Source organism: Alosa alosa, chromosome 8 (genome assembly GCF_017589495.1).
Source record: "Alosa alosa isolate M-15738 ecotype Scorff River chromosome 8, AALO_Geno_1.1, whole genome shotgun sequence".
Lineage (NCBI taxonomy): Eukaryota > Metazoa > Chordata > Actinopteri > Clupeiformes > Clupeidae > Alosa > Alosa alosa.
In genome coordinates this window covers 3566661-3592198 of record NC_063196.1, presented here as the reverse complement: position 1 = coordinate 3592198, position 25538 = coordinate 3566661, and the positions used below count along the sequence as shown (strand labels likewise).

General features: G+C 43.4%; 1 protein-coding gene across 1 annotated transcript in view; it reads right to left on the bottom strand.

The window, feature by feature from the left end:
- The window catches only part of col12a1b (collagen, type XII, alpha 1b), a 75002-nt gene extending 50119 nt beyond the window's left edge, over positions 1-24883 (bottom strand). Inside the window, 17 exon segments of the mRNA XM_048250212.1 lie at positions 953-1102; positions 3195-3319; positions 3524-3716; positions 4087-4353; positions 6014-6283; positions 13215-13490; positions 13680-13958; positions 14813-15415; positions 15764-16054; positions 16264-16437; positions 17212-17376; positions 17909-18172; positions 19799-19855; positions 19992-20135; positions 20425-20541; positions 23460-23579; positions 24718-24883. Of these exon segments, the coding sequence (XP_048106169.1) occupies positions 953-1102; positions 3195-3319; positions 3524-3716; positions 4087-4353; positions 6014-6283; positions 13215-13490; positions 13680-13958; positions 14813-15415; positions 15764-16054; positions 16264-16437; positions 17212-17376; positions 17909-18172; positions 19799-19855; positions 19992-20135; positions 20425-20541; positions 23460-23532 (3448 nt within the window). The 5' untranslated portion in view covers positions 23533-23579; positions 24718-24883.
- Between the last annotated feature and the right edge of the window lie 655 nt (positions 24884-25538).

Genomic DNA, 25538 nt, shown 5'->3' with positions numbered 1-25538 from the left:
TTAAAATGTGTATGAACAGTCTAGCGACGCATTTCATCAAGCCCCATTTGGACATGTCAGTTATTTGCACCACTGGTTAGATGTAAAACAGCATTTCGTTTCAGACTACTGTTACTCAATTTGTGCATTGACAATAAAGTAGGCCTATCACATGAACTAAAGATGACTAAAATCTTATGCAGAAGAAAAAACATTCCCAAAAAATCCATCTATCCAAAAATGACCTTTGTTTTTGATAGCTGTTGAAAACGGCATGGAACTGACAGATGTTTTTGTTTATTAATAAATAAATAAATAAAAATATAACATTATGCTGATACCTTTTGCTTTTCCCAAATACAATGTAGCCTACAGGTGTAAGTGACCTTTCATCAATCCAGTTGCAATGGATGAACTGTGATGAACTGCCCTACTTGTGATTGTTTAGAGATTTTAAATATGTTTTATAACAATGCTACAACTTCTTTGGCTATTCAACAATCTATTCACCTTTTCAGCGCCAGTAGGCTACTTTCTGTGCAGCCGCACACACACGCACACAGGCATGTCAAACAAGCATACACAAAAGTTTCAAGAGTGGGGGATGGAGTAAAAGATGGAGACAAATTGATTAGTGTGATTTATTTTCGGGAAAGGATGTACAGGACTGAGCAGCAGTCATATTTTGTACCGCTATGAGGTACATCTAGTTAGTTTGCTATTTATTATGGCACCTTATTATGGAGTGTTACCACACATATTAGTTATGTATTAATGGCTAACATGTCTTTGCTAAAATAAAGTGTTACAGAATATTTTTCTTGATCATCAGAACTCCCGGCCTATTACGGCAGCCTGAAGGAGTTCGAAAACTATCCCAGTCAAACAAACTCATCCTGGACTATTAGAATCCATTCTTTTAAAGAAGAGTTAACTCTGGTGTCAGAGGTTGTATGACAGATCAAACACTCACCAATCTGGACCCTCTGTGGACCGATGTCAAAGACACCAACCATACGACCAATGAAAGCGCGGATGGTTTTGAAGTTCAGGCGACCAATACTCCATGAGCCGTCCACCAGCAGAATCATGTCTGCCTTTGCCTGGGTGTTACACTGAGCTCCTGTCAGGAGGAAGGAGGTCATATTCACACAGAGGCAACTTTCATATCAAACAATGACCTTCAAAAGACCTTAACAATACTAAGGGATGGAAGTGGAGAGGTAGTAAGGGAAGGAGGGAGGAAGAGAGAGGACCTGAGAAAGGAAATGGCCCCATTTCCATTCTGGCACAGAGCAAAAATAGATATAAAAAAGAAAAAAAAAAAAAAAACAACAAAGCAAAAAGCAGTATATTGACATACATATTTTACTGTTTCAATTACAGCAATCATAGTAGCAGTTCATAGTTGTCACAAAAACATTTCCTTTGTTTTGCACTGGATGAATTAATATCTTCATCTTCTTTTCTTCCTTAATCTTCCATCCTTCCTGTTATATCCAAAAGCGTTTTTTGTTTCTGGCCCATGGCCTTGGAGTGTGTCTGGAGCGGTCATGGACTTTGTCTTGCAGAACAACAAAAGGAGCTCCCCTGAAGCATGATCTACGAGCTGTTCCTTCAAGAGAATTATTGTGCATTCCTTGTGTGAGCAGCAATTTCTGCTCTAGACACCTGTGCAGCTAAAAGGGATTTCTTAAAAGACTCAAAAGAATAGAGGCACACACTTTTTGGAAAGTGTGCTGCCAGAGTGTAAGTTCTGCAACTGAAAATGAAAAAAGGTTATTATTGAAATCTTCATTCAGGAGTAACTACAAAGGCATGTGTGAGGATCTTTGTTGTCCGAAGTGTATCATATACATGTTAGGCTTCTAAAGCAAAACTAGTTTTCACCAGTTTGCATTGTTGTACACTCATTTTCCTGTTATGTGTTTACATTCCTTTTTGTATAGTATATGTGATGTCACACCAAACTTTGCCCTAATGTGTTTCTAAATCAAAAGGCATTTCCTTGGGCAATTCCCCAGGGCCACCATGACATACCAAACATTTTCAGACTGTCTTCCTGGACTTTTTGAAAGCATCATTCTAAACATCCCTCTCACCCCACCAAGCTTTCCATTAGACACACGGAACTTTCCACTGAACACCTAAACTGCCTCCCCACCCCTCCAGCCTCATACACGTGTGCGGCCCAACTGAACGATTCCCCCTGTGTTCTGCTTGAGTGACTGGGCAGGGCACTTCAACACCAGAGACTGGAAGGCGACAGCTCCGTCAGGTCGGCTGCGGGTCCCTGAATCTGGTCTCTATTACGGGGGAAGGGGGTGCATGTCCAGGGTCAGGGCAGCATCACACGAGTCTCAAGAAAAACATAACATTTTCCTAGCCTCACGCTGCTATGTGGCTGTGCAGTGCCGTCGAGCAGTTTCTGAAACCCACTGCTTAAGTCTTTCTCACTTTCCTGCTCTCTCTCTCTCACTCACTCACACACACACACACACACACACACACACACACACACACACCATCTCACTGCTGCCTGTCCCTTTTTGGCACTCACTTGCACACTTTCTCTCTCTCTTTCTCTCCCGGCATCTCCAAGTCGTAAAACATTTTAAGTGCTAGCGGAGAAATGTTTCCATTGCTCCTTCTTTGCCACAAGGAAATATGGATTAGGGTGTTTTGCTTCTATGGACACACAGCCACATTAATATATATGCAAAACACAGATGCAACAGCAGCCACCCTTATTTGTTTGTTCATTCCACAGTCATGTCTGGCCTTGTTTCATAAGGGTAAGAATGCAGTGTGGCTAATCAGATTTGGGCAAAATAGGGGACAATAACAGACCAAGGCTAATTCAAAGTATTAACGCGTGTAAATGATCTGAATACCATTCTGAAGTGGACTTCAGATCTTTAGATAGATGTCATTGAGCAGAGCCAGCTATAATGCTGCTACAGTAATTAGTTTACATTATCAGTCCCTGGCCTTGCTATGATCTGTATTGTATTCACAGACTGTTTTGATTATGGAGTTAGTGTGCACTCGACAGAGTAGCCATTCTGCAGACACAGTGGTTGTGGTGGCAGCTACCATGGGAGCTGTGGTCATAATTATGGTTGCATCAGTGGCTTACTTCCTCTGTAATTTGGACTATGCATGGCTATACTGTCTCTGGTGACTGTGAATGGTGCTGGTGCACAAAGCTTTACCAGAGTCCTCAAAGGAGGGGGGGTCGGGTGCGTCCGAGAGGGTAGTCTTCTCCTCTCCAGCAAGAGGCATGCTCTGCCCTCCGTCAAACATTCCAAAAACAGCTACTGAGTATTTTGTTTCAGCTCTGAGGGAAAGAAGAAACAAACCCAGTTACCCCTAAATCTTCAGAGAGAGAGCAAACAGAGCTCCACCATTTGCATTCTATTACTTTTGTAAATGACTTTAAATCCTGGTTTCTAATGAGAGCAGTAGCACTGTTAAACTGCCAAATACTTCCCGCTAGACAAACACCAATGGCTATACTACTTCTGCTAAGTTCATAAATTACCTGAGCTCCTCTAAAACGATTGTGTTGTCATAAGGGCCTACAAGCAGCTCCCCGAGGTCCACATCATTGTCACTGGGGTGGAAAGTGACCTTATAGCCCTTCACGTTGCCTGGAGCTGGGTCCCAGCTCACGCGGAAACTGGTCTTTGTGGGCTCAGAGGTCTGAAGGTTCCTGGGAGGTTTATAGGGTGAGACTGCAGAAATGAAAGAAAAAAAAAAACAGAAAGAAAAATCAGCACATTTTCATTTCAAGAGATTAGCAGTTCAACCACAATCTTGCAACAGCAGCCAAATCCAGACCCCTAACAATATATATATTTTTTTCCATCCTTGCTACATGGAAGAATGAGATCCATCATTCTAGTTCAAAACATGTAACTCTAATGAATCCATTAGTTACGCACATGTGTGGGCACTCCCCAGCATAAGCTGTGCTCTTGGGTTTCATCAAACAACCCCCCCCTCCCCCACACCACCCTCGCAATCCCACCATGCTCTCCAGCTCAGCGCAGCACAGCACAGCACAGCGACCCGTCGGAGGGTTGAATTTATAGACCAACGTACGTGTCGTTCCTACTCCTTGCCTTGCTTTGCCTTCTCCGCGCTTATACATGGGGTGCACGGTGATGTCGTAGGTCGTCATGGGCTGGAGCTTCCTCATGACGGTGGTGGTGACGTTGCTGGGCACCTTGAGCACCACCTCACGACCGCCTGCCTGGGGCGAGTACTTCAGCCGGTAGTTGAGCACTTTACCGGGCGCCGCCAGCCACGTCACCCGCATGGTGCGCTCGGTCTCGTCCGACACGGTCAGCTTCTTGGCCGCTGCGGAGGCTGATGTCAGTGCAGAGTCAGGGAGGGAAGGGAGGAGAGAGGGAGAAGACACTTAGAGGTGAGGCTGAGAGACTGTTTGCCAGATCTTATCGCCTAAACAAAAATGTTTGGAAAATACGGCCATCTGACTGACAGATAGGGCTGGCTTCCTTGAGCACAGGTTGCTTGATTTATGGTTGTGTTGTCATGATTTGACATGTTGAAAATCACCCCCTCACCTATCCTGGTCATTTCGTGTTTATTTGGACTTTTTTCCACAAAAATTTTCAAAATTTCAATCCGTGTGGAATGTTCAGCAGTGTTCCAACCAAAATTTCCAAGAATATGAGAACTTTTTACTGGCGGTTATCTCAACTCCAATATTTCACTGTGTTGATGGACAAGTATGAACTTGTCTGCATATATCTAAAGCAGGTGTGGAAGACCCTTGGGATTAGTGATAGTTCACAGTGGGGTCTTCACAACAAGTTTAAAAAACCTTCAGAGAAGCTTAATCAGTTTAAACATGGCTCAATGCTTTTGGTTACTAAACAGAGTTCAGGCTCATTACTAAGCACAGCTTGCAGGCCAAAGAAAGGGCCTTTTTGTACACATTCAATCCCTTTTCCTTATTGTGTGGGGCTATCTGTCAGCAGAAAAACTGCTGAGAGCATCTAAATTTTCCACTTATGAACCAATCCTTTTTTAAAAAAGAAAAAAAACGTTTAGTCATTTAGCAGACGCTTTTATTGAATCCATCCCAAAAAAGGACTCCGAAGTGATTTATTTTTTCCTATTCTGGGCTTTTCATTTCTTTTCATTCAGTGTTTGTGGTAGAGACTGAGGACTGTCATCACTTAAGTTACGGGAAGATTATGAGTGAGCTTTACAGATCAGACATACATGTCCAGACCTGGGCACGTTGAAAGTAAACTCCGTCAAGACGTCAATTAACTTCAGAACTAGTCCGATTTGGTTAGCGGGCATGATCAGCAGCAGATTGGTTACCGTTCCAGCTGTTTCATTGGAGGCGGAGTGTCCAATCGCTCCACTCTCAAGGCAGAAGAATGCTTCCAAGGCACATTAATGGAAGACTGAGCCAGACAAGCTGGTAAAAATATTACTGCCATATAAAGTCTGGCTCTAGCTCTGAGAGGGATGCTGAGGTATGCTTTTGTGTTTACATCCGATGTTGCTGTGCTCTAATGAAAATGCTAGCTTATAATTTATAATAGACATCTGGCCCTGTGTGATTTTCCCATGCAGGAAAAGAAACAGAAGGCCCCCACACAGTCACTTTGCTTTCAGAGCTTTAGATGCGGTGGAAGATATTCTGATAGAACCGTGACATATCCATGAAAACAGAATGCCATGACAGTCAATGTTATGGATGGCTGCCCATGACAGGACTTAACATGGCTCCTGATTTACTTTTGAATAGCATGGGAGGTTGCTTTACTTCCTAATCCAAATATCGCCTTTATTAACCATTGTTTATTCAGGGGAAATTGACCGAGCATTTATACACCACAATGACACTTCTGAAAGTATTTTCCAATCTCTAACCCCTTACCTAGAAAGGCTTGACTCTGTGTGGCTGTGGGTAATAACTATACTACAGTCTGGTTAGCAATCTAAGTCTCTACGTTTCGACAACACTACTTACTGACTATAAACTTACCATCAGTTGTCTCTTCTCCAGTCAGCGGCTCAGACTCCTTTCGGCTGTATGCAGCAAACACGGACACCCGGTAGAGGGTCTCTGGGGTCAGGCCATCCAAGATGGTGGAGGTTTCGCCCGCACTGACCACCTTCTCTCCTGACTCCTGGGTGAACAGGGAGTTCCAGCGGACACGGTAGGACCTCACGCCCCCAGGAGCAGCAGTCCACGAGGCCACAAAGCTGGTTTCTGTGACATCACTTGTGACCAGGTCTCTAGGGGAACCCACCTCTAAGAGACAGAGAGAGAGAGAGAAAGCAAAAAAACAACATGAAAAAGGTGGGATGAGACTTTGTGAGACACTGCATGAACCCAACAACATTACCTAAATACTTCTCCTGGGAAGGATTTTACAGTAGATTTAATGGATCACCCTTTACACACACTTACACACACACACACACACACGCACACTATGCGTGTTCTTGTGAAATAAATCATAATTTAGGGACATATTTTAGAACTAGCTTGACAATCAACTGAGAATTATCACTGAACACCTCACATCCCAGGTCTCAGTGGTGCAGCTCAGGGACTCATATGGACTCAATGGGATGAACTCCTCCTTTTCCTGAGGACATTCTGATGCATGGTAGTGGAAAAGTCATTTTTCTCCATTACCGTTCTACCCACTTGTCATCTGTGCAGGTGTGTGGCTTAAAAAGATCCTAATACAAGATATAAATCCACAGAGGGGACAACATAGCTTCACACCTGGTGAAGGTAATAAAGACTACAAAGAAAGATAAGATATATGCATTGGCACTGAAGTCACTTGTTTGAAAGCCACGCAGAGCTCCATAAAAAGTCAGCTTGAAGGTCACCAGACCACTTTAAGTGCCTGGAATGAGGGACGCTCTTTGATCAATGATGTATTTTATTCCAGATGGGGTGCATTCATTTTTTTCTGACACTAAATTATTGCACAGTGAACAGCAGACTCCTTCTTGAGTTCACCCCAGATCTGAGCCATCTGCACAGCACACACACACACACACACACACACACACACACAAACACACACACACACACACACAGGGGAAGTAAAAGTAAGAGTGTCCGAGCATGCGGTCATGTTGTGTGCCCTTCCCTGAGCCCGAGCCATGGGAGAACTGCGCACCACCAACAGATTTGTTTCACCAAAGCGAGGCCAACTCTGATTCAACTCCCATACGGGCCAAGTGGCTGTGGCCAGTCCACCTAGCATTATTTACAGACTTTTCACACAAGTCAGCAGACACGTGCTGCTCACCATCCTCCCGGGGCCTGTGTTTGCTAATGAAAACGGATGCAATAATTAATATATCAATTGTGATGTCTGCAGCTCAGTGTTTCCATGCCAGTTGTGGTCAGACCTGCTGCATTCATTGTCTGGTGTGTGTCACGCCCAGGCAGAGAATCCAGGCAATTCGAATCCTCCCAGCACTGACTCAACTTGACACACAGCCACAGGGGCTGCGGCCAAATGCTCAGCCTGCCTTATGCGCTGCGCTGCTTGAGCACCGGTTGGGGAATGCTAGCCGCTTGGTACACCTCTGTCCCTTGTTTATGGATGTCATTTTTCTCTCAAAACCTCCCTTCAGTCACAGATGGTCAGTGCCTGATTGTCTCAATGATTTCAGCATATTTGAGATGATGGAGTTATGTTATAACACAGTGACGTTCGGCCAGAGCACCAGAGGGGTTTTCTGCTTTTGAAAAATCCATTATCTTCTGTTGCTTACTGGGAATCAAACTGAGACCCACAAGAAATAACTGATGAATATGAGGGTCAGGGTTTCCAATCCGTTCAACATGAAAACACATGTCCATTTAAGCAATAAATACAGGGACGTTTAGTTCAGAGGGGGAAAAATGATTTTCGTCGTCTTATGAAGAATTGAAGGGCCACAGAGATTACCTTTAAAGCATGTGTTTAATTTTATAGATCAGCAAGCAAGCTGTGGCTGATTTCAGAGCAAGTCTTTCCAACTGCCACGCCAGAAATAATCTATCAAAGACAATATTCCTTTTAGGCGTCCCATTCCAGCCCTGGCTTAATTCTCATTTCCTTAATTTTACTGCACATGTGGAGGGTTCACATACTCTGTCTTTCATTCTCTGAGAAACAGCAGCCACCTTTCGTTAAGATTTACTTGAATTCCATACTCAATCATTTTAAAGAGCTCCCACTTTCAAAGCGGTGTGAGCATGGAAGATTGAACCTTTGAAAGACGTAAAAAAAAAAAAATACAGTGTGCAGGAGGTTAAAAGAGATCACTCCGCACTGCACATATGGACGACTGCTTCCTTCTCAGAGATCCGGCTGCTGTCATTAGTGAAGAGTTTTGCTCACTTCCATCTTTAATCACTTAAAAGTCTTCTTTTCAAAGCTGTGTGAGTATGGACTTTTAAAAAGGGAGGCAGACAAAGAGGGAAGGGGGAGAAGAGAGCGAGAGAGAGAGAGAGAGAGAAAAAGAGGGAGAGAAAAGGGGGCAAGAGAGAAGGAAAAGTGAGGGGAGGGGAAAATAAGACCAGCAGTCTGCGCTCACATGGAATCTGGCAAAAGTGATTCCTGCCGGCAACCCACAGCCCGTTTTTTTCCGAAGCCCTTCATGAGGCAAAGCTGAGCAAAACCACAGTAAATTCACTACCCCGCTTGGGTGTTTGACACATTCGCAGTCCCATGGGTATCCATCTCCCTCTCTCTTTCTCTTTCTCAATCTTTTTTTGTCTTTCTGTCTCCTATCCTCCTATCCTCCTACCTCTATCCATCTGTGATATACATGTGTATTGCCTTGTCATTCTCTCTCTCTCTCTCGTCTTTTGTCTCCCTCCAAATCTGCCTGAAATAATGAGTCTCAGTCTCAGGGGCAAAGAGTGAACTGTGGCCGATTATGTATAAGCCCCATATTGCTTCCAACTACAACAAAACAGTTTCCTCGAGCCACGAGTGCACACAGCATCCTCACAAACAAGCACAGAACCCTGCTGTTTGTACTCCATCTCCAGACAGCAGGATCTGATTTAGCTTTTCAGCCTTTTCAACAGGGGGGAGCGTAGCCTTGAGACGGCCGAGCGAAAGGCGCAAAACCGCCCGCTCGCTCCGTCTCGCTCGGAGATGAAATTCCAACTTGGGAGGAAATCTGCCGGCGATGTTTGTTGCCTGTTCCCCTTGTGACAGGCGCCAGCAGAGCAAATGGAGACGGCCTGGAAACAAAACTATATGTTTGAAGTGAGAGCGGGGAAGAGTGTGTGTGTGTGTGTGTGTGTGTGTGTGTGTGTGTGGGGAGGGGGGTCAGTGGCTGCAGGTGTTAAAAAAGCGTGCCGTCTACCCCCTCCACGTTTGTTTTAGTTACGTCCCCGGGGTTGGGATGGGGGAGAGCAGCAGTGGCGGTGGCGGGCGGCAGCCAGCTTGAACGTATTACCCGCTCTGACAAATGCCAGATCGCAAAAACGGCCATCCCTCAAGAGGCCTCTCAGGTGGCGCATCCACACGAATTGCTACAAAACCACGGCCAGACCAAATCAGCCGGCCAGCCGGCCGCACAGGAACCACAGCACTAGTCTGTTTCCCACCTACTCGGCTGCACTGCAGGCTTGAGCTTTGGTTTCTCATTTCTTCTTGTTTATGCTGTTTGAACTTTTATTTCTCCATTTGCGGCATATGATGAACATTAGGCTAACCACTCAGAAGAGGGCCACATGTAAGCATACACACATGCTTTAAAATAAAAGTCATTTACTATGTCCATGTGGCTGAAGTGAAAATTACTGTTTTGTTGAGGATGTTACTTTTTACCCTCTGGTCAATTACCAAATTAGATGGGAATTCAGGCGCCTGGTAATTGTTTGGAAAGGCAAATAATACTTAGAAATATCCATCATACTGTATGGAACAAATTAATTCCATGTCATGGCTGTCCACTGCCACATGCAGACTATAGCATGTCCCTGGACAGCCGACACATAATTTTAAAGTACAGCCATAAAGTACCAAAATCTGAAAACTATTATAACGCTTTGCAATTATTCCACTACTTTCCCTAGTGATGTCACAGACCATTCCAGTGGCTGAGAGGCATCATGAATCCCAAGAGGAAATTTTCCTGCCATTGCATTGATTCCAGTAAAAGTACATTATGCAGACAACATGGCCCCCATCCCCAAGACACAGAGAAAAGGTTTGGGTTTTAAACCAGGACGGGAGAGACAAGGGGCCTGTGGAAAGTGGAACAGCATGACGCCATGGACCCAACCGAACAGAGAAAAGCCCTCAGCAGCACTCAGAGGAAGATGCACGAGGGTGGCTCTTTGGCCCAAAGGCAAAATATAGCAGTGTGTGCCGGAGAACACGACAGGCCGGGACTCGCTCCAAGAGCCCTGCCCACTGAATGAGTCCACCTCAGGTCAGAGGCCACTGTAGGCCTATTGTCCAAACTCTGGACAGCGAGGGAGAGAGGGGAGGGCTGGATACCATCAAGGATTTCAGTGTTTCTTTTTCTTTTTTGAAAGGACATGTTTTGAAAGAGAGGGATTAGCAAGATAGACAGAATACATTCATCATTCTGATCCTGGTACTGTTCTGGTTAGAGTGGGGGGAAAGCAGGGAAATGAAGACAAGGGAATGGGGGAGAGAGAGAAAGAGAGAGAGTAGCACCTCTTCTATGTCTTTCCCAATGAAAAGCACACGCTCCATGGTTTGTGGAGAGTGCCTTTAAATTCCAGGCAAGCCCTCACAAGGTAAATGGCACTGGGGAAAATTACTCATAACTACCCTCCACCTCTCCCCTCCCTTCTTCCTCTCACTCCTCCTCTCCTTCCCTCCTACTGTATCCCTCTCTCCCCTTCGCTCCCTCGCAGCCTAAGTACCCAAGCAGGCCAAATTCCTGCCTCTCTCAAAGTTTAGGTTATGGGTAAAGCCTGCCCCCAAATCCAGCAGCTACCTCATACCAGCAGGCTGACTTCTGTTTCGCTTGCAGGAGTCATTCAAGGAAATGTTTTACCGCTTAACGAAAAGCGATAGCGACCTGAAAGAACTGTCATCAGTTTCTGGCTGTACTTCTGGCCAAGATAACTATTCAGACCGAGCGTGGTTCTCTTCAGATGAAAAGTTCCTCCAGAAAAAAAATGATCAAACCAGGCCGCAGCAACCCAACACCAGGGGCTTGGAAGTCTCCTGCATTATGGGTGCACGCGAAGCACTCATAGTCACACCAAGACAAATGATTTCATTAGGGGAAATACAGTAGCTGTTGGTGAGCTTGACCCCATGCCAGAACCAGATGACCCCGGCCGTGTCCACGGGAGGACCGGTGGGTGAGACCTCAGCAGGGGAAGCGGATGGCTGCCGCCACTGTTGCCACTTCGCTATTTGTTATTTCTGTCTGACAAGTCAGCCGCTGGGAGACTTTGGAAACTGCTCTGGGTCGAGCGACCCTCAGATAGTGACAACCATGCAAATAAACTTCTTGAGAACCGAATATTTATACTGGTGCACATGACAACTTTTGCACAATCCCCCAAGGAAGAGTTAGGAGTAGAAAATTAGGACTTGGATCAATGTGGCATATGCACAGGAGCCAAGGTAAATCAAAGCATAGGCTACATTATTAAAATACACTCATATGTAGGAATTGCTCCCATCTGATTTCATTTGACGAATTTCTTCAGGATACTTTTAGACCAATTTAGAAGTACTGCAGCTTGTACCTATTGGGGCGTACAACATAAATAAGCCATCATGTCCCAAAAAATAAAAGATGCGGGGTACTGAAATAATGTGTAATTGACCTAACACAAAATTTCAACTCAATATGCCTAGAAAGGTCTGGCTTTGAAAGATCATCTAGATATGTGAACTGTTAATGTCATCCTTTCTGGGAGAAAACATCCTCTTAGGTTTTACATTAGGGTTAAGAAATAGTAATAATTAGTGCAGCTAATTTAGTATTCCTATTTTTTCTTTGAGCTCAGATTTCAGCCATTATTCAGAGATAAAGGTGATCTCGAAGGTACTCAGAGTCTGCCAAAATGGGATGAAGTAAAACGTCCTCCAGAACTAACAGGTCTCATGCTCGGAAGGCTCTGTGAGCTCGTTTGTTTCTGGTGGAGCCAGGTGTGTTGGAACCTGCCGCTGTTGTTAATGTAATTAGTGTCTCCATGGAACCGGCTGGGTGTTGCACTAGGGAATCAGCACATTACGATAAAGAAGGATTTATGCGTGTGTTAAAATTGTTATTATTGGACAAACAAGATATTCAGAGTGAAGATGTAAGGAGCAGAATATAACTGAAGATGCCACTACAACACAGGTAACGCTCCACCGTAAGTCAATGAGCGTACAGCAAGAGCCTGTCGTGCACGTAGTCTATTAGCCTACACTGACACAAGCCTTGGCTCTTTAGTGGACATGCCCATCCACGTGTCTGTGAAGCACATGTCTAAAAAATCATGAACATTTGTTATGTGGAAGCATGTCAATGCATGTTCATGAAGTTTAATAGGATTGGTCAAGGTGCCACTGAAATAACCTTGAACCTCCAAAAACCTATCCCAGGGAATGGTTGTTTAATTAACACTTTCAGGACTTTTGAAAGAGGCATTTTCACAAAACAACAAGTCAACATGGCAGAGTCTTGTATGCTTCACAATTATAGTGGGACTCTCCATGTCAAGGGTGAGTTCCTCATCTGGAACATGCCTACCCCCTTTAATGGCAGTGGAAACGGCACAGCTGCACCATTTAAAACGACCCTTTAATGCAGCTGGAACATCCGTGAACGCTAACTGCTCTGAGCAATGATAATGACTCCAAAGAATTTGGTTGCCTTAGTGAACAGACATAATGTTTGTTTATTTCCGATCACCACCCTCGGCGTTGGCTCGGGGTCCGTAAACCTGGGCAACATTTCATCACCAATAAGCCTTCCAGAGAGCACTCTCAATGCCTCCTTGTATGAAATTTCCCCCTCACCAAGTTGAGTCTTTAATGTTCACTTTCCTCTCCAGTGTAATAACATAGAGAGTGTACATGGACTTTTTTTTTCATCTTTTTTTTTCCTTCTCCTCCTGGATTTTCAAATGACAGGCCAATAAGAGGGAGTGAAATTATTACAAGGGGAAAATACGCCACGTTTTATATGCATAACTTGCCTCTTTGTGGCTTCGCCGCATGACTCACCTTCTTTGGTGGTGCCATCGATCTGCATGGCTGGTCCAGGGCCTCCTCCGTACTCTGCCGACACGCTCACGCGATACGTGGTGGTGGGCAAGAGCTGCCGAAGAACGATGGTGGTCTCGGGGCCTTCGGTGGTCGTCTCCTGCGTTGGGTGGTCTCCTCTGACCGGGACATACGTGAGCCTGTACCTCACCACGGCGCCAGATGCAGCCATCCAAGACACCCTGAAACTGTCCGTTGTCTCCTCTGACACCCGGAGATTGCGCACTTTCCCTTGTTCTGTGCAAAATTACAAAGATTTCACCTACATCATTTTATATTTTGCCGTAAGTTAAAACAAACACTACCCTATAGTCAGAGCTTGTATGCTAATGTATGCCATTTATTAGGCTGTACAAATGTTTTCCTTTTTTTAAAACAAAATGTATTAAATTAAATTAATTAAATTAAAATGAAAGCATTTCTCACCCTCTAGTGTGGTCTCATATCCGGTCATTGGAAAGCTTTCTCCTTTTTCATACTGTGCATAGACGTTCACTTCATACTTTGTTTGGGGTGTAAGGTGGAGCAAGACAGAAGTGAGGCTGTCCCCAGGCACCGAGACAGAGACATAGTCCCCTTTGGAGTCTGCTTCGGGCCTGTACTGAATCAGGTAGGACTGGACATTGTTGGCATCGATTTCCCAGGTAGTTCTAAAGCTTCTGGAGGTCACCTCCGAGAAGGAGAGGGATCTGGGTGCGATCAAGTCTAGGGAAAGATAGATGGAGGTCTGAATCACAGCTGGCCTTCAATCACAAGTGACCCTCATCTCAAACCCAGTGATTGGAAAATCCTCCCTAGTCTTTTCATGCTGTCATAAAAGATTATTATATAAGAATTATATAATAGGTAATCAAACCTCCTGTTAGTTTCACAACACACTGGCAGCACTGAATACCTTTCAGGGTTGTAATGCAGAGTGAGTAATGTTTGGCTTTGAAGAGCGCCTCCACATGCAACCTCTCTGAAGCTCCTCTAGAGTGCGGATCGTACATATGGACAGCACATTGTTGCACAGAAAAAAGTGCACACACATGAGGTGCATATTGTAAATGCACTCTATGACATATCTAATGGGCAGCATGTGGTCAATGAATTTTGATTTGCTGTGCAAAAAAAAAGAAATCTTCTGATTTAAACCCATTAAAACCAAACTCATTATCCCCAGAACAGGCTTTTTAAATGGCTTTGACGCACCAACAGTTAATGGCAAGTCGTGCATACATTTCATTTCTAGGCTACTTTACGGTTAACTGAGCAACTATTTCCTCTGTACAAGAACACTAATCTAGGGACCAATTATATAAGATATTAATTTCCAACATGTGTTGAACCTGTCTCAAAGCAGGTTCTCTTGGCAAGCTCTGATGTACAAACAAACTCGCAAAAATCTTCCCACAACAAAAACATATCAGATTTGACTACACATAAGCTTGATCATAAGCCTTGATCTGTGGGTTTGTCAGGTCTAGGGACACAGAGGATTATATGTTTAATTTTAGCCAGTGCAATGATTACAGCTTCTGTAGATGTTCTGAATGCATACAGGCTACAATACTCACTTCTCCTTAAGATGTTAAGCAGCTCTTGCTCAATTCGTAGACAAATGGATTGGGTTAGCTCATTGGAAATCCTCTGGAAGGCATCAAAATCCTCCACAGTGTAAACATGCGTTTCCGTGGGAGGACTGGCGATAGCTTCCAACTCGCTGCGAACTGCATCCTTCACACCGACAGCAAAGACCTCCACGTCAGCATTTTTTAACTTGACTGCTGGATCTTTGAAAGCATCCGATGATTTTCCATCTGTAATAAGGATCATGACCCGAGGAACATTGGTCCTTGCACCACGATTTGAAATGAAGATCTTTTCCCTAACATAGGTCATGGCACGACCTGTGTTAGTTGAGCCACCACGGTATGGGAAGGTTTGTACGGCCTTGAGGGCTGCCGCTTGGTCATTGTGAGTGTTGAGGTAAAACTCTGTGTGTGGGTCTCGGCTGTATTGGACCAAGCTGATCTGAACCTTGTTGGGTCCAATATCAAAGGTTTTAACCAGAACTTCCAGGAAGGCTCTCACTTTGGCAAAGTTGGCCAGACCAATACTGTACGAACCATCAACTAAGAGGACAACATCTGCTTGTACGTCCATGCCCAGGGAGCACTCTAGGGGAAAAGGAGAAGATTTGTGTTTAGGATTCTATTATCAACACGAATTGATATGTTGAACTATAGTTTCTGAAGTTTGGCAGAATGCAACAACACAGCAATGAACAAACATGCAAAATATGTAGTCACTGAAGACTCATGGCTAGACCATGGCACCAACATAGTAACAGTAAGGCCAATGTTTTACTTTACAGAGAGCACATAAATAACCGCAGATGTCGCTTCACAGAAACAGAAAGCGTACATTTTCACAAATACCATAGTAGTGCTTGCTAAAATGGGAGTGAATGGAATGATACTGCATATGTTCTCACTAGAGCACCAAACAGGATGAAATGTTCTCACCCAGGGACACTTTAAGAGGCTCTGTCTTCTCCATGGCCATGACTGGTTCGCTGGGGACTAGGCCTTTGAGGGCAAACAGGCTGACCTCATACTCTGTCTCAGGGGTGAGGTCGCGCACATTCACAAATGTCTGTGTGGGCCCAACGTACAGCTCCTGTCTCTTGGCCCCAGCCATCATTGGGACTAACTGTAGCTTGTAGCCGGTCACGTCATCGGGGGAGGCATCCCACTGCAGTCGCATGGACTTGGAGGTGACCTCAGTGACTTCCAGGTTTGAGGCAGCCTCGACCACTATGCAAAGGAGAGACCAGAAGGAAACAAAAACATCCATTTATTACCCTTTGGTGCTACACTAGGCAAAGGCAGTATGACATGAGTTGGTACATAAACAAAAGGAGCAAATGAATAGGGACCCAGACATAGAGAAGAGTCAGTGAGGTGACCATAAAAACATGGTGAATACCAATATGGCAGACGGACACTGAAACAGACAGACTCACTTTCCTCTCCGCTGGCGAGTGCGTTGAGCAGGTTGTCCACGGCGGCACACACTTCAGTGATGAGCTGGCGCTGCACGCTCTTGATCACGTTAAAGTCGGGGATGTTGTAGACGTGCGTGTTGTGTGGGGTGGAAGCCATTTGTCTCATCTCAGCCTCATCTGCTTCTTTGATGCCTTTTTATAATAAAGAAACAAAAAAAATCACCAAAATCATTCAGCAAAACATCTATGGACTGTCATAAAAATTTTGAAAATGTTCCACAAGCTCATATTAACTTCCACGGCCTGCCAAATATAGGAAGTTTACTCATTTATAGTTGAGAGTCAACACCAATAAATCCTATATACTCCTTGTAAATCCAGTACAGAATGTGAGAATGAGCAAAATTAACGTGAGCATACTTTTTTGAGGTCTTGGAGCTGTTAGGGAATGTCAAGAGCTAGCAATATTCCATAAACATACAAATCGAGGAAGAAGTTTATCATTTCTCTTTTCTCTTTTAAGAATATCCAGCTGGATTCAAACTGAGGCACTTTGTACTTTGCAGTGAGGAGCAGTGGGTCATATCGCCATTGGAAAACATTTGAGGAGAGAATATTTTTGAGTTGGAAACTATGACAACACAGCCAGTCTGTAAAATTCATTTAACACTTTGGACTGTTGGATTTTTGTCATTTGCTTTCAATCCTGTCAAAAAAAATGCTTGGGAAGAGGCACACACCAAGACCACACAGCATAGCGCTGGACAGAGGATCAAAAGACACAGATGTGTCCTTTAAAAAAAAATGCAGAGAGTAGCAACACATACTCAGACACACTTGCACTTGCTCTCTCTCTCTGTCTGTTCTCTCTCTCTCTCTCTCTCTCTCTCTCTCTCTCTCTCTCTCTCTCTCTCTCTCTCACAGACACACACACAAACACATACTCAAGCAACTGTGCACACTTACCCAGGACAAATATCTCCACTCCACTGTTCCTGAGTTTTTTGGCGTAGCCTTCCACCGAGTCTTGTGACTTCCCATCCGTAATAATCATGGCCACTTTGGGAAACCCTTTCCTGGATCCAGCCGCTTCAGTGAAAGTGTTTTTCAGCAGAAAGTCCATGGCGTCACCTACACAAAAATTTCCAGATCGGACGCCACATTAGTGAGTACAACATTTTTGGTCGTTTATTTTAATTCTTTTTGTTCAAAAAACTATTGTCCACCAGAGTTACATTGCGATATAAACAAGTGGAAAGAGTATTTGTTTTCCCCTCATAAACTGTATGGAAAGTATTCGCTCAAGGTGGAGATCTCGAGTTTCGTGGTTATGAGAGAGCTGGAGGTCAGGCTTTGCCCTTGTAAGTAGATTTTGGCGGGCCTGCTTTGGGCTTGGCTGGGCCTCCAGATCAGCAGCCCAAAGGCAAAAACCACAAAGACAATGAGGGCCTGAGTCAGCAGCACAGACAGAAACACAACGTCTACCTTAAGACTAAGACAAAACCGAATATTGTGCTTAAAAATTCTGCAACTGCATTTCATAGCTAGTAGTCTTTGCTTTGTGCACGGGGTCTCTTGGTTGTAATATCTGTAAGTGTGAGCTGTAAGTGATGTTCTCCAACATGATTGATGTCCTGAGCAGATCAGTGCATGCATGATTTACCTGTCATGGTGTTGCCACCCTTGTAAGGCAGGTTGTTGATAGCCCGCAGCAGTTCACCCCGTTTGGAGTACTGGTTGAGGTTGAACTCGGTCCTGGTGTCTGTGCTGTACTGAACCACACCAACTCTCGTCTTGTCCTCCCCAATGTCAAAGGCACTAGCCATGGCACCAATGAAGTTACGGATGTATTTGAAGTTCTCACGTCCAACACTCCAAGAGCCATCCACCAGGAAAACCAAATCAGCAATGGCGCCAACTGTGCATTCTGGGAAGAGAGAGAAGATTCAGAGTTAAGGCCCAGGAAAATTCCGGCATCTATTGGAAAGTCACTGAACCGGAACACGCTCAATTTTTTAGAAAGGGAAAAGCATGTCCAGTTCCTGTATATTTATAAGTCCCTTGTCAGCAACTGAATGTGAATGCACAAGTGGTCAAGGGAAAGTGATGTATGAAAGAAAGCCATGAAATATTCCACCTTGCGTTCCCATTTACAAAAGATACAAAATAAATCCATAAAAATAACTGGCCCCTCTGAGCTTGTTCTCTATCCACAGGCTTTGCTTTAAGGAGCCAGGTAAATCATTTAGCTCCTTCTGTGACTTTGTTGTACGCTCAGGACCTGCTAAGTCTTCACTGCACAGAGAGTTTACAACTTGAGCAATGAGCTTTCCAATATGTAATGACAGAGCTTTCAGAATGACATGTTACCAGGGCAGTAATGGGCGAGTCCGTCCCTGTGTACATACTACTCATCTCCATGACATTCTTTTGCACCTTAATCATCTACAGTTTGTTCTAGTTACGCCACTGCTGGATGGGCTGCCAGCGTGTTGCATGCAACTTTGTGATGACTGGGATTCACCAACTTCTTTCTCGCGCCTCCTGAGATCTGTCTATGAGTTCCGATTGGCTGGTTCACTGGGCAAGCTTGGCGAGATGGTGAAACTCGGCATTTGGGTTTTTTTCGGTGGGTCATTTCATTAATGCATTTTCCATGAGAAAAATGCGGGGGGTGTGGAGAGAAAAAAGAAAACAAAAAATGTGTTCAAGGGTTTTTCCACAAGAAAACCCTGAGCCGTCGGTGCGGAAGTCCACATATGAGGAGGCGGATTCGCTCTGCTTGGCGCTGGGAGATTATTTTCCGTCTCTCCTCCACCTCCTTCTCCATGCGTTGGAGGGGAAAGTGAGCGTAGGGTTACCCAAACATTCTGTCTCAACTGAGGGGGGGGGTGGGGGGGGGGCCAGTCGGAGGCGAAGGCGAAGAAGGAGGAGGAGGGGGCCACAGCAAACTGGAGGCCACAGCACACTTGTAAAGTGTGATCTGTAATGCTTTCCACTTCCCTCTGTGTTTAAGGGCTTTTAAGAGTTTATTTCACCTAGGCCCGGGGGTCCGCGATACAGCTGTTAACTCCCAGCGCAGCACCCTCCACTGCTCGACGAGAGCGAATGGGGGAAAAAGCGCCCTCACATTTACAGCTTTACAACGAACGGCACGAGTGACTACACACACAGGCTAATCAACACAGTGACTAACTTTCTCAGGAATTACAACCCAAGTGCAACAGAAAGAATGATTAGGGTTAGGGTACAGACCATGGAAACTCCCAGTCAGAAATACCAACTGCATTCAAATGGAAAGATCCCAGAGACACAGATGAGTGGATAGAACTGGGGCACTGAGTTCAATGCTACATGTGCTTCTAAGAGCTAAAAATGCATCTACATGATGGTAGGTTATAGAATTGGTGGTCTCTTAATCCCATAGTGAAATCTAACATTTAATTCCTATAATCAGTCACAATCAGATTGTATTCTGCTGAAGTTACTTATGTTGCTTTTAAAGACATCTCACAGCAATGCCTTCAAACTCAATGTAGAAGAAACCACTTACTGACTGCATCTGTGACCTGAGGTTTCCTGGTGCCTCCACCTGTGCCACTGGACTGGACTGAAATATAAGGAAAATTAGGATATAGTGAGTTTTAGGGTACATTTTTCTGTTGTAATATCCATTGTGTCATCCCATTTATATTGAATACATTAGTGCCATACTAATTGCAAAAAGATCATCAAATACAACTCACTTGTGATCTGGCCAGAAATGGGTAAACTCTCCTCAGACCCAGAGAATGAAATAATGGTTACCATATAATTCATATCTGGGGTCAAGTCTGTGATGGCTGTTTTTGTGTAAGTTGGAGGAAGGTTCAATTCTCTGTCTGGTTCATCTGAAAAAAGGACACATAAAATGGCCTTTAAATCACTGCAATACACCCTAATTTGCAAAGACAAAATACAAGGGAATACAAAGGCAAACTGCCTGAAAATAGATACAAGTAAAAACAAGAATCCAGTTGTTGACATGTTATGAATTATGACATAATGCTGACATAAAGCTGAACTAAAACTGAACTAATCGTGTCATGGTTAGGTGTGGCTGATCTGACTCCTGGCCTCAAAACATACTCCCACAGATAAAACCTCTGGAGGGCTTTGGGAATGGGGTCGTTCACTTACCTGATTCTGCAACTATTTGTAGTCTGTATCCCTGTACGCGTGTTTTTGATGGTCTCCATGACATTTCTACAGTGTTTTCATTTAGAATTTTAAACCTCAAATCTGAGGGTGGTACAACTGTAGAGAGAGGACATTGGAGGTGTTAATTATACATGCTTGTCTTAAAAATGTATTCTTAAGTAAAAAAAAAACACAAGACAAGTACAGAAGACAATAGGCTCCCAACGATCAACACTTCAGTAGTGAAGTTATCTTGTTCATTGTTGGGGAATGTGACAGCAGAAATGGACGAAGGCCATGTAAGATGAGTGATGAGAGATGCTATGACAGGCGGCCATTTTGGTTCAAAATGACATCTGTTTGAGCTGTTGGACCATGGGGCCACATTGAACAACTCAAAGCACACACAGAACACAGAGGAGGTGCTCCACAGAGATCTTCACAGTGGCACGAAACACATGTAATGGCCTGACTGAGAACTTGCATGCTTGTGAAAGATGTCAGCCCAGCTTGGCTGGAATCCTGGTGTTGAACTGGTTGACAATGACAGTAGTTTTCTTTTCAACAAACACATGGTATCGATTCTACAATGGAGTCAGCAGGCTAGCCTGAGAGGAAGTAACTGAAGGCATTCCATGGCATGTTAGCCACTTAGCCTTATACCATCACTAGTCTCTACTCCATCTACTTCAGTACTGGATTCCATTGCAAACCTTTTAAAAGAATACACAAAGCCATGAATGACCTTGGTGTACATTCTTTTCATTACTACAGCATAATTATTTACATACTGCTAGGGAAACTCAGACACACAAACAATGAAACAGTACGGTACATCATGAAAAACATACATCAAAATAAAAAAGACAAATAAACATGGTGTCATGGTGACACCTGTCGTGTTCATCTGAACAGATTGTTGTATTATCATGCACATGTACATGAAAAGTTGTTTGGAACAACTTGTGGAACTGAAATTTCCATGTACAAGACAGACCACATGTAGAGAGAAACTTTTTGTAAAAATATTTTAAATGATATTCTTCTTGGGATCACAATCTATTTGTTCTATTAATGCTATGACCCCTACCTGGTTGTGAGCTTTCTAAAATTAAGTGATTTAAAATAATAACTGAAAACTTAATCTGATCAAACTAAGATAACGACCATCTTACTATTACATAGTAAACAAACAATAACTTTGGTTAGGATCAGATACAATGGAAAAACATCTCAAGTTGAAACTACACAGCTACATCCTGCCATCCTCCATATTTACACAAGAGCCTTGATAAGACAAACATGTGACTTGAAGAATATCATTTTAAAATATTATGGTGAAGCCATGGCTCAGGAAACACTGAATGTGCAAGAGCACAAAGAAAAACAGCCTGAGCAAAGGCTTGACCAGCAAACAGAACATCAATAATGAGGACCACCAACCTGGCAGATCAATTCAACCGTCATGATCACGATCACTCCTTTCCTTTTTGCTGATTGGGCCCCATCCCAACTATCCCACACACTCCCCATTGGGAGCCACTTTAATGCACACACACACACACACACACACACACACACACACACACACACACACACACACTCACACTCACACTCACACACACACACACACACACACACACTACACACTGCACACTAATGAAATCACTCATTCCCCCTTGTCTCTTTAATGTGTGTGGTAGTGGTCTACTTAATTTGAATCTCACTCTTGCTTCATATTAAAGGCACGCTGTATTAGAGAACTGCATCTATTTTCCTAGGGCTGCTTCATTAGTAGCACATTTTTATCTCCATTTCTTATAGTTTGGCTGTGGAACTGTTCACAAGCAGCCAGAAGGCATAGCTCTGGTAGCTTGACTGAGAAAAGTGAATGACTTTGATGGGGGGCCATTTTTCTCTCTCTTTAGGAAGGCATGACTAAACCATGGTCTTCCACTTTGGTCATGAGGACCTCTGACTGGTCACGACCCAATAGGGCAAGAAGGTCAAAATCTAATTGAAACCATCTCAAGTGAGAGGATTTACTGACCACATACTGACATTAGATCACTGAATGTTGACTTGGCATATGGTTAGCAAGACAACTGCACAGAGAAGCAGGGGCCACAGAAGTCTAAAATATGCCTTCATTTTTGTTCTCCTCTCGACTTTTGGAAGTATGATGTGTGAGAGGCATATTTAGTCGCTTTGTTCCATGATGACAGAAGAGAGAGATGAGAGAGAAATCTGGCCCCCAGAAATGCAATCTTCTCCCCAAGATGAAAGTAGTTAAATGTTCCATTCTGTTTTCCACTCTGCAGCAGAAATACATAATGTTGTGTACTTGGAACAGTCTAGTTCCATTCTAGACCTTTGTGTTTCCAGTTGATCAATGCGAACAGTTAATGTGAATGTAAAAAGTAAATAATAATATTTTTGTATGAAAAACAAATGCCTGCAAAAAAACAATAAACATAGTGACATTTTGCTAAAAGCCTAAATCACTTGTTTGTGGAAAACATGAAGTCATACACTGATTTTAAAAAACAAAAAAGTCACTTTACCATACAAAATATGCAGTGACAGTGCTAGAAATTATTCCAGTCCCTAGCAAGTGCACATGCATGAAACACAGACTCAAATTTTAATTAAACAAATACAAATTAAAGCATATCTGTAAGTTAAGGTATGCTAACATTTCTGAACCCTTTGAAAACATCAAAAAAGAAAGAAACAAATAAATAAATATTTCAGCATACACTGACTAACCAAACCATTGATTGCAATATTAATCAAAGGATTATTTTGAATCAAGGAGACATGAACCATGATACACAATTATTCACAACGTTGGTAGGGGGGGGGGCAGTTCATTAAAAAAACACAGAGACGACCTTATTACAAGTAACAGTGTCATCATTAAAATCATTGACTATCTTGTAAATAAATCAATGTATATTCCAACAGAGAAAGGGAGGGGGAGGGGTGCTTGAAAGAAAGAAGGAAACCATCTTAGTGTGGCTAGGGAAGTTTACCTTGAGCGCCAACAGCAGATAGTACTACTGCTGCAATGATGGCAGCTGCTGCCAGAGACAGCCTGGTCTTCATATTTTCACCCTCTCACTACCCTCTGCCTCAGAAGCACATGAATGAATCTGCAAAAAGGACAAACAATTTCGAGATGTTATGCATATTCGCATAGAGAACACTAAACCCAGTTTTAGAGTGGTCACGAGGAACTAAACTAGTGGGACCCATGATTCAATAAGTATCTCACCAAAAAAAATAAGTGGAATGCAAGATAGGTGGCACAGACGAAACTTTTAGCAGAAGGACATTTCTATGAATCCACAACAGAAGAGTCAAAACAAAAGTAAAAAGTGACTATGATTTATGCATTCAATATGCTATGCCATAAGACCTAATAACGACCTCAAAAAATGCGCGCTGCTACGTTTCCAACGTCCAACAATTTTATACACTAGTATAAGGGCGCCTCCTGGAGTATCCAAAAAAGTATGACTTGGTAAAGCTGGTCTCATTCCTTGTCAAGAAATAATCAATACCTATAGCCTAGATATGATGATACAACTATACCCACTTGAGAGCTAAAACAAAATGTTTTAAGTAGACGTGGCATAGTATAGCTAAAATTAAGGCTATTTGCACCCAGGGTCAAGGGGGGAAAAAACCTTCCCAAGTCACCCAATTTATCCAACTACCAAACTCAAGCAGAAAAATTACCAGGTGTTTCAGATAATCATTCATACCTGATTGTACCCGCAACTTAAAACAACGCGTTTTTGGTCAGACTGTTCCTTCGTCACTATTTCCAGGTTATCACAGGGCGCGGAAAAAACTCCAAACAAGTGTCCCACGAACCGACTAAAGCCTATTGGTAAATTTGGGGCAAATAAAAAGTCCGGTAATTTAGAGCACAATATTTTCACCATAACTCCACGTGAGCTACTCCAGGCGATGAAAACGTCTTTCATTAAATTAATCAATATGGTAGTCCACTGGCGCGTAAAGTGAAATGGAAAATCCTTTAGCGCGTCAATTAATTGTGCATTTCAAATGCTACTTCTGGTCACTACTTCAACCACTACATCAGAAAGCAAGATTCCATTTCCAATATAACATTTCCTTCAAGAGAACTTTGACTTCAGGCAAAGAAATCACCCTCTGGATAGGCTACTTACCAGACGCAGATTATTTGTTTTTCTTCAAAACTGAAATGGATCATTAATGGTCATTTAAAATACCGCAATTAAATTGAAATGGAACCCTAACCTTCAGGAGAAACGTCTGTTCTTTTTCAGTATATGCTGTTTCTCAAGATGCCCCCGCTCTTCAAAGATGCCCAGACCGTGACCGTGATGGGAGGCTCGACCTCAGTGGAGGAGAGACTTTCGATCTGACGGATCACTCAGAGCTCCCGTTTCGGACGTCCCAGAAAGGAAGCCTCTTTCCAAATGGGAAGAACTTCTCCACAATCTGCTACTTAATAGGGGGCTGTCCCCGATTCTCGTTTTACTATCGTAAGCTCTTACGACACAAGGCCATTTTGGAGCTTCGCCACGAAATAAACTTTCTGGTGCGTGGGGATACACTCCTGGAAACAGCACATTTTCAGCATTCCTTTTGCGTGATGTTCATTACGACGTTGTAGCCACAGGTCTCTCTGTTCTTGGAAACTGATAGACGATCTCCAGTGGGCGTCTTGACAGTCCCTTGACAATTCTAAGAGTGGATTTTAAGAGAATTAGAGAAACATTTTAGTCCCACTAATCCTACAATTTATTAGCCTACACACTTTGTTACAATAAACGCAGACATTTAATTCCTAAAGTGCTGTCCATATTTCTGCTGTTGTAACACACTATGCTTGTCAAAAGCTAGGCCTATTGATTTTTTCTTGAAAAAAAATTGATTTTTCAAAAAAATACTGTAATTTATTTTTCAGTGTGACCACAATTTCAGTGATTTCTACTATTTCTAGTGTTTTCCTCTAGTCAACTTGACAATATTCAATTTTTAAGCCTGCGAAATATTTTAAGGCATTTGTAATGAAGAATTTTTGATCAAAGCATTACCAATAAAGATGTGCAGTT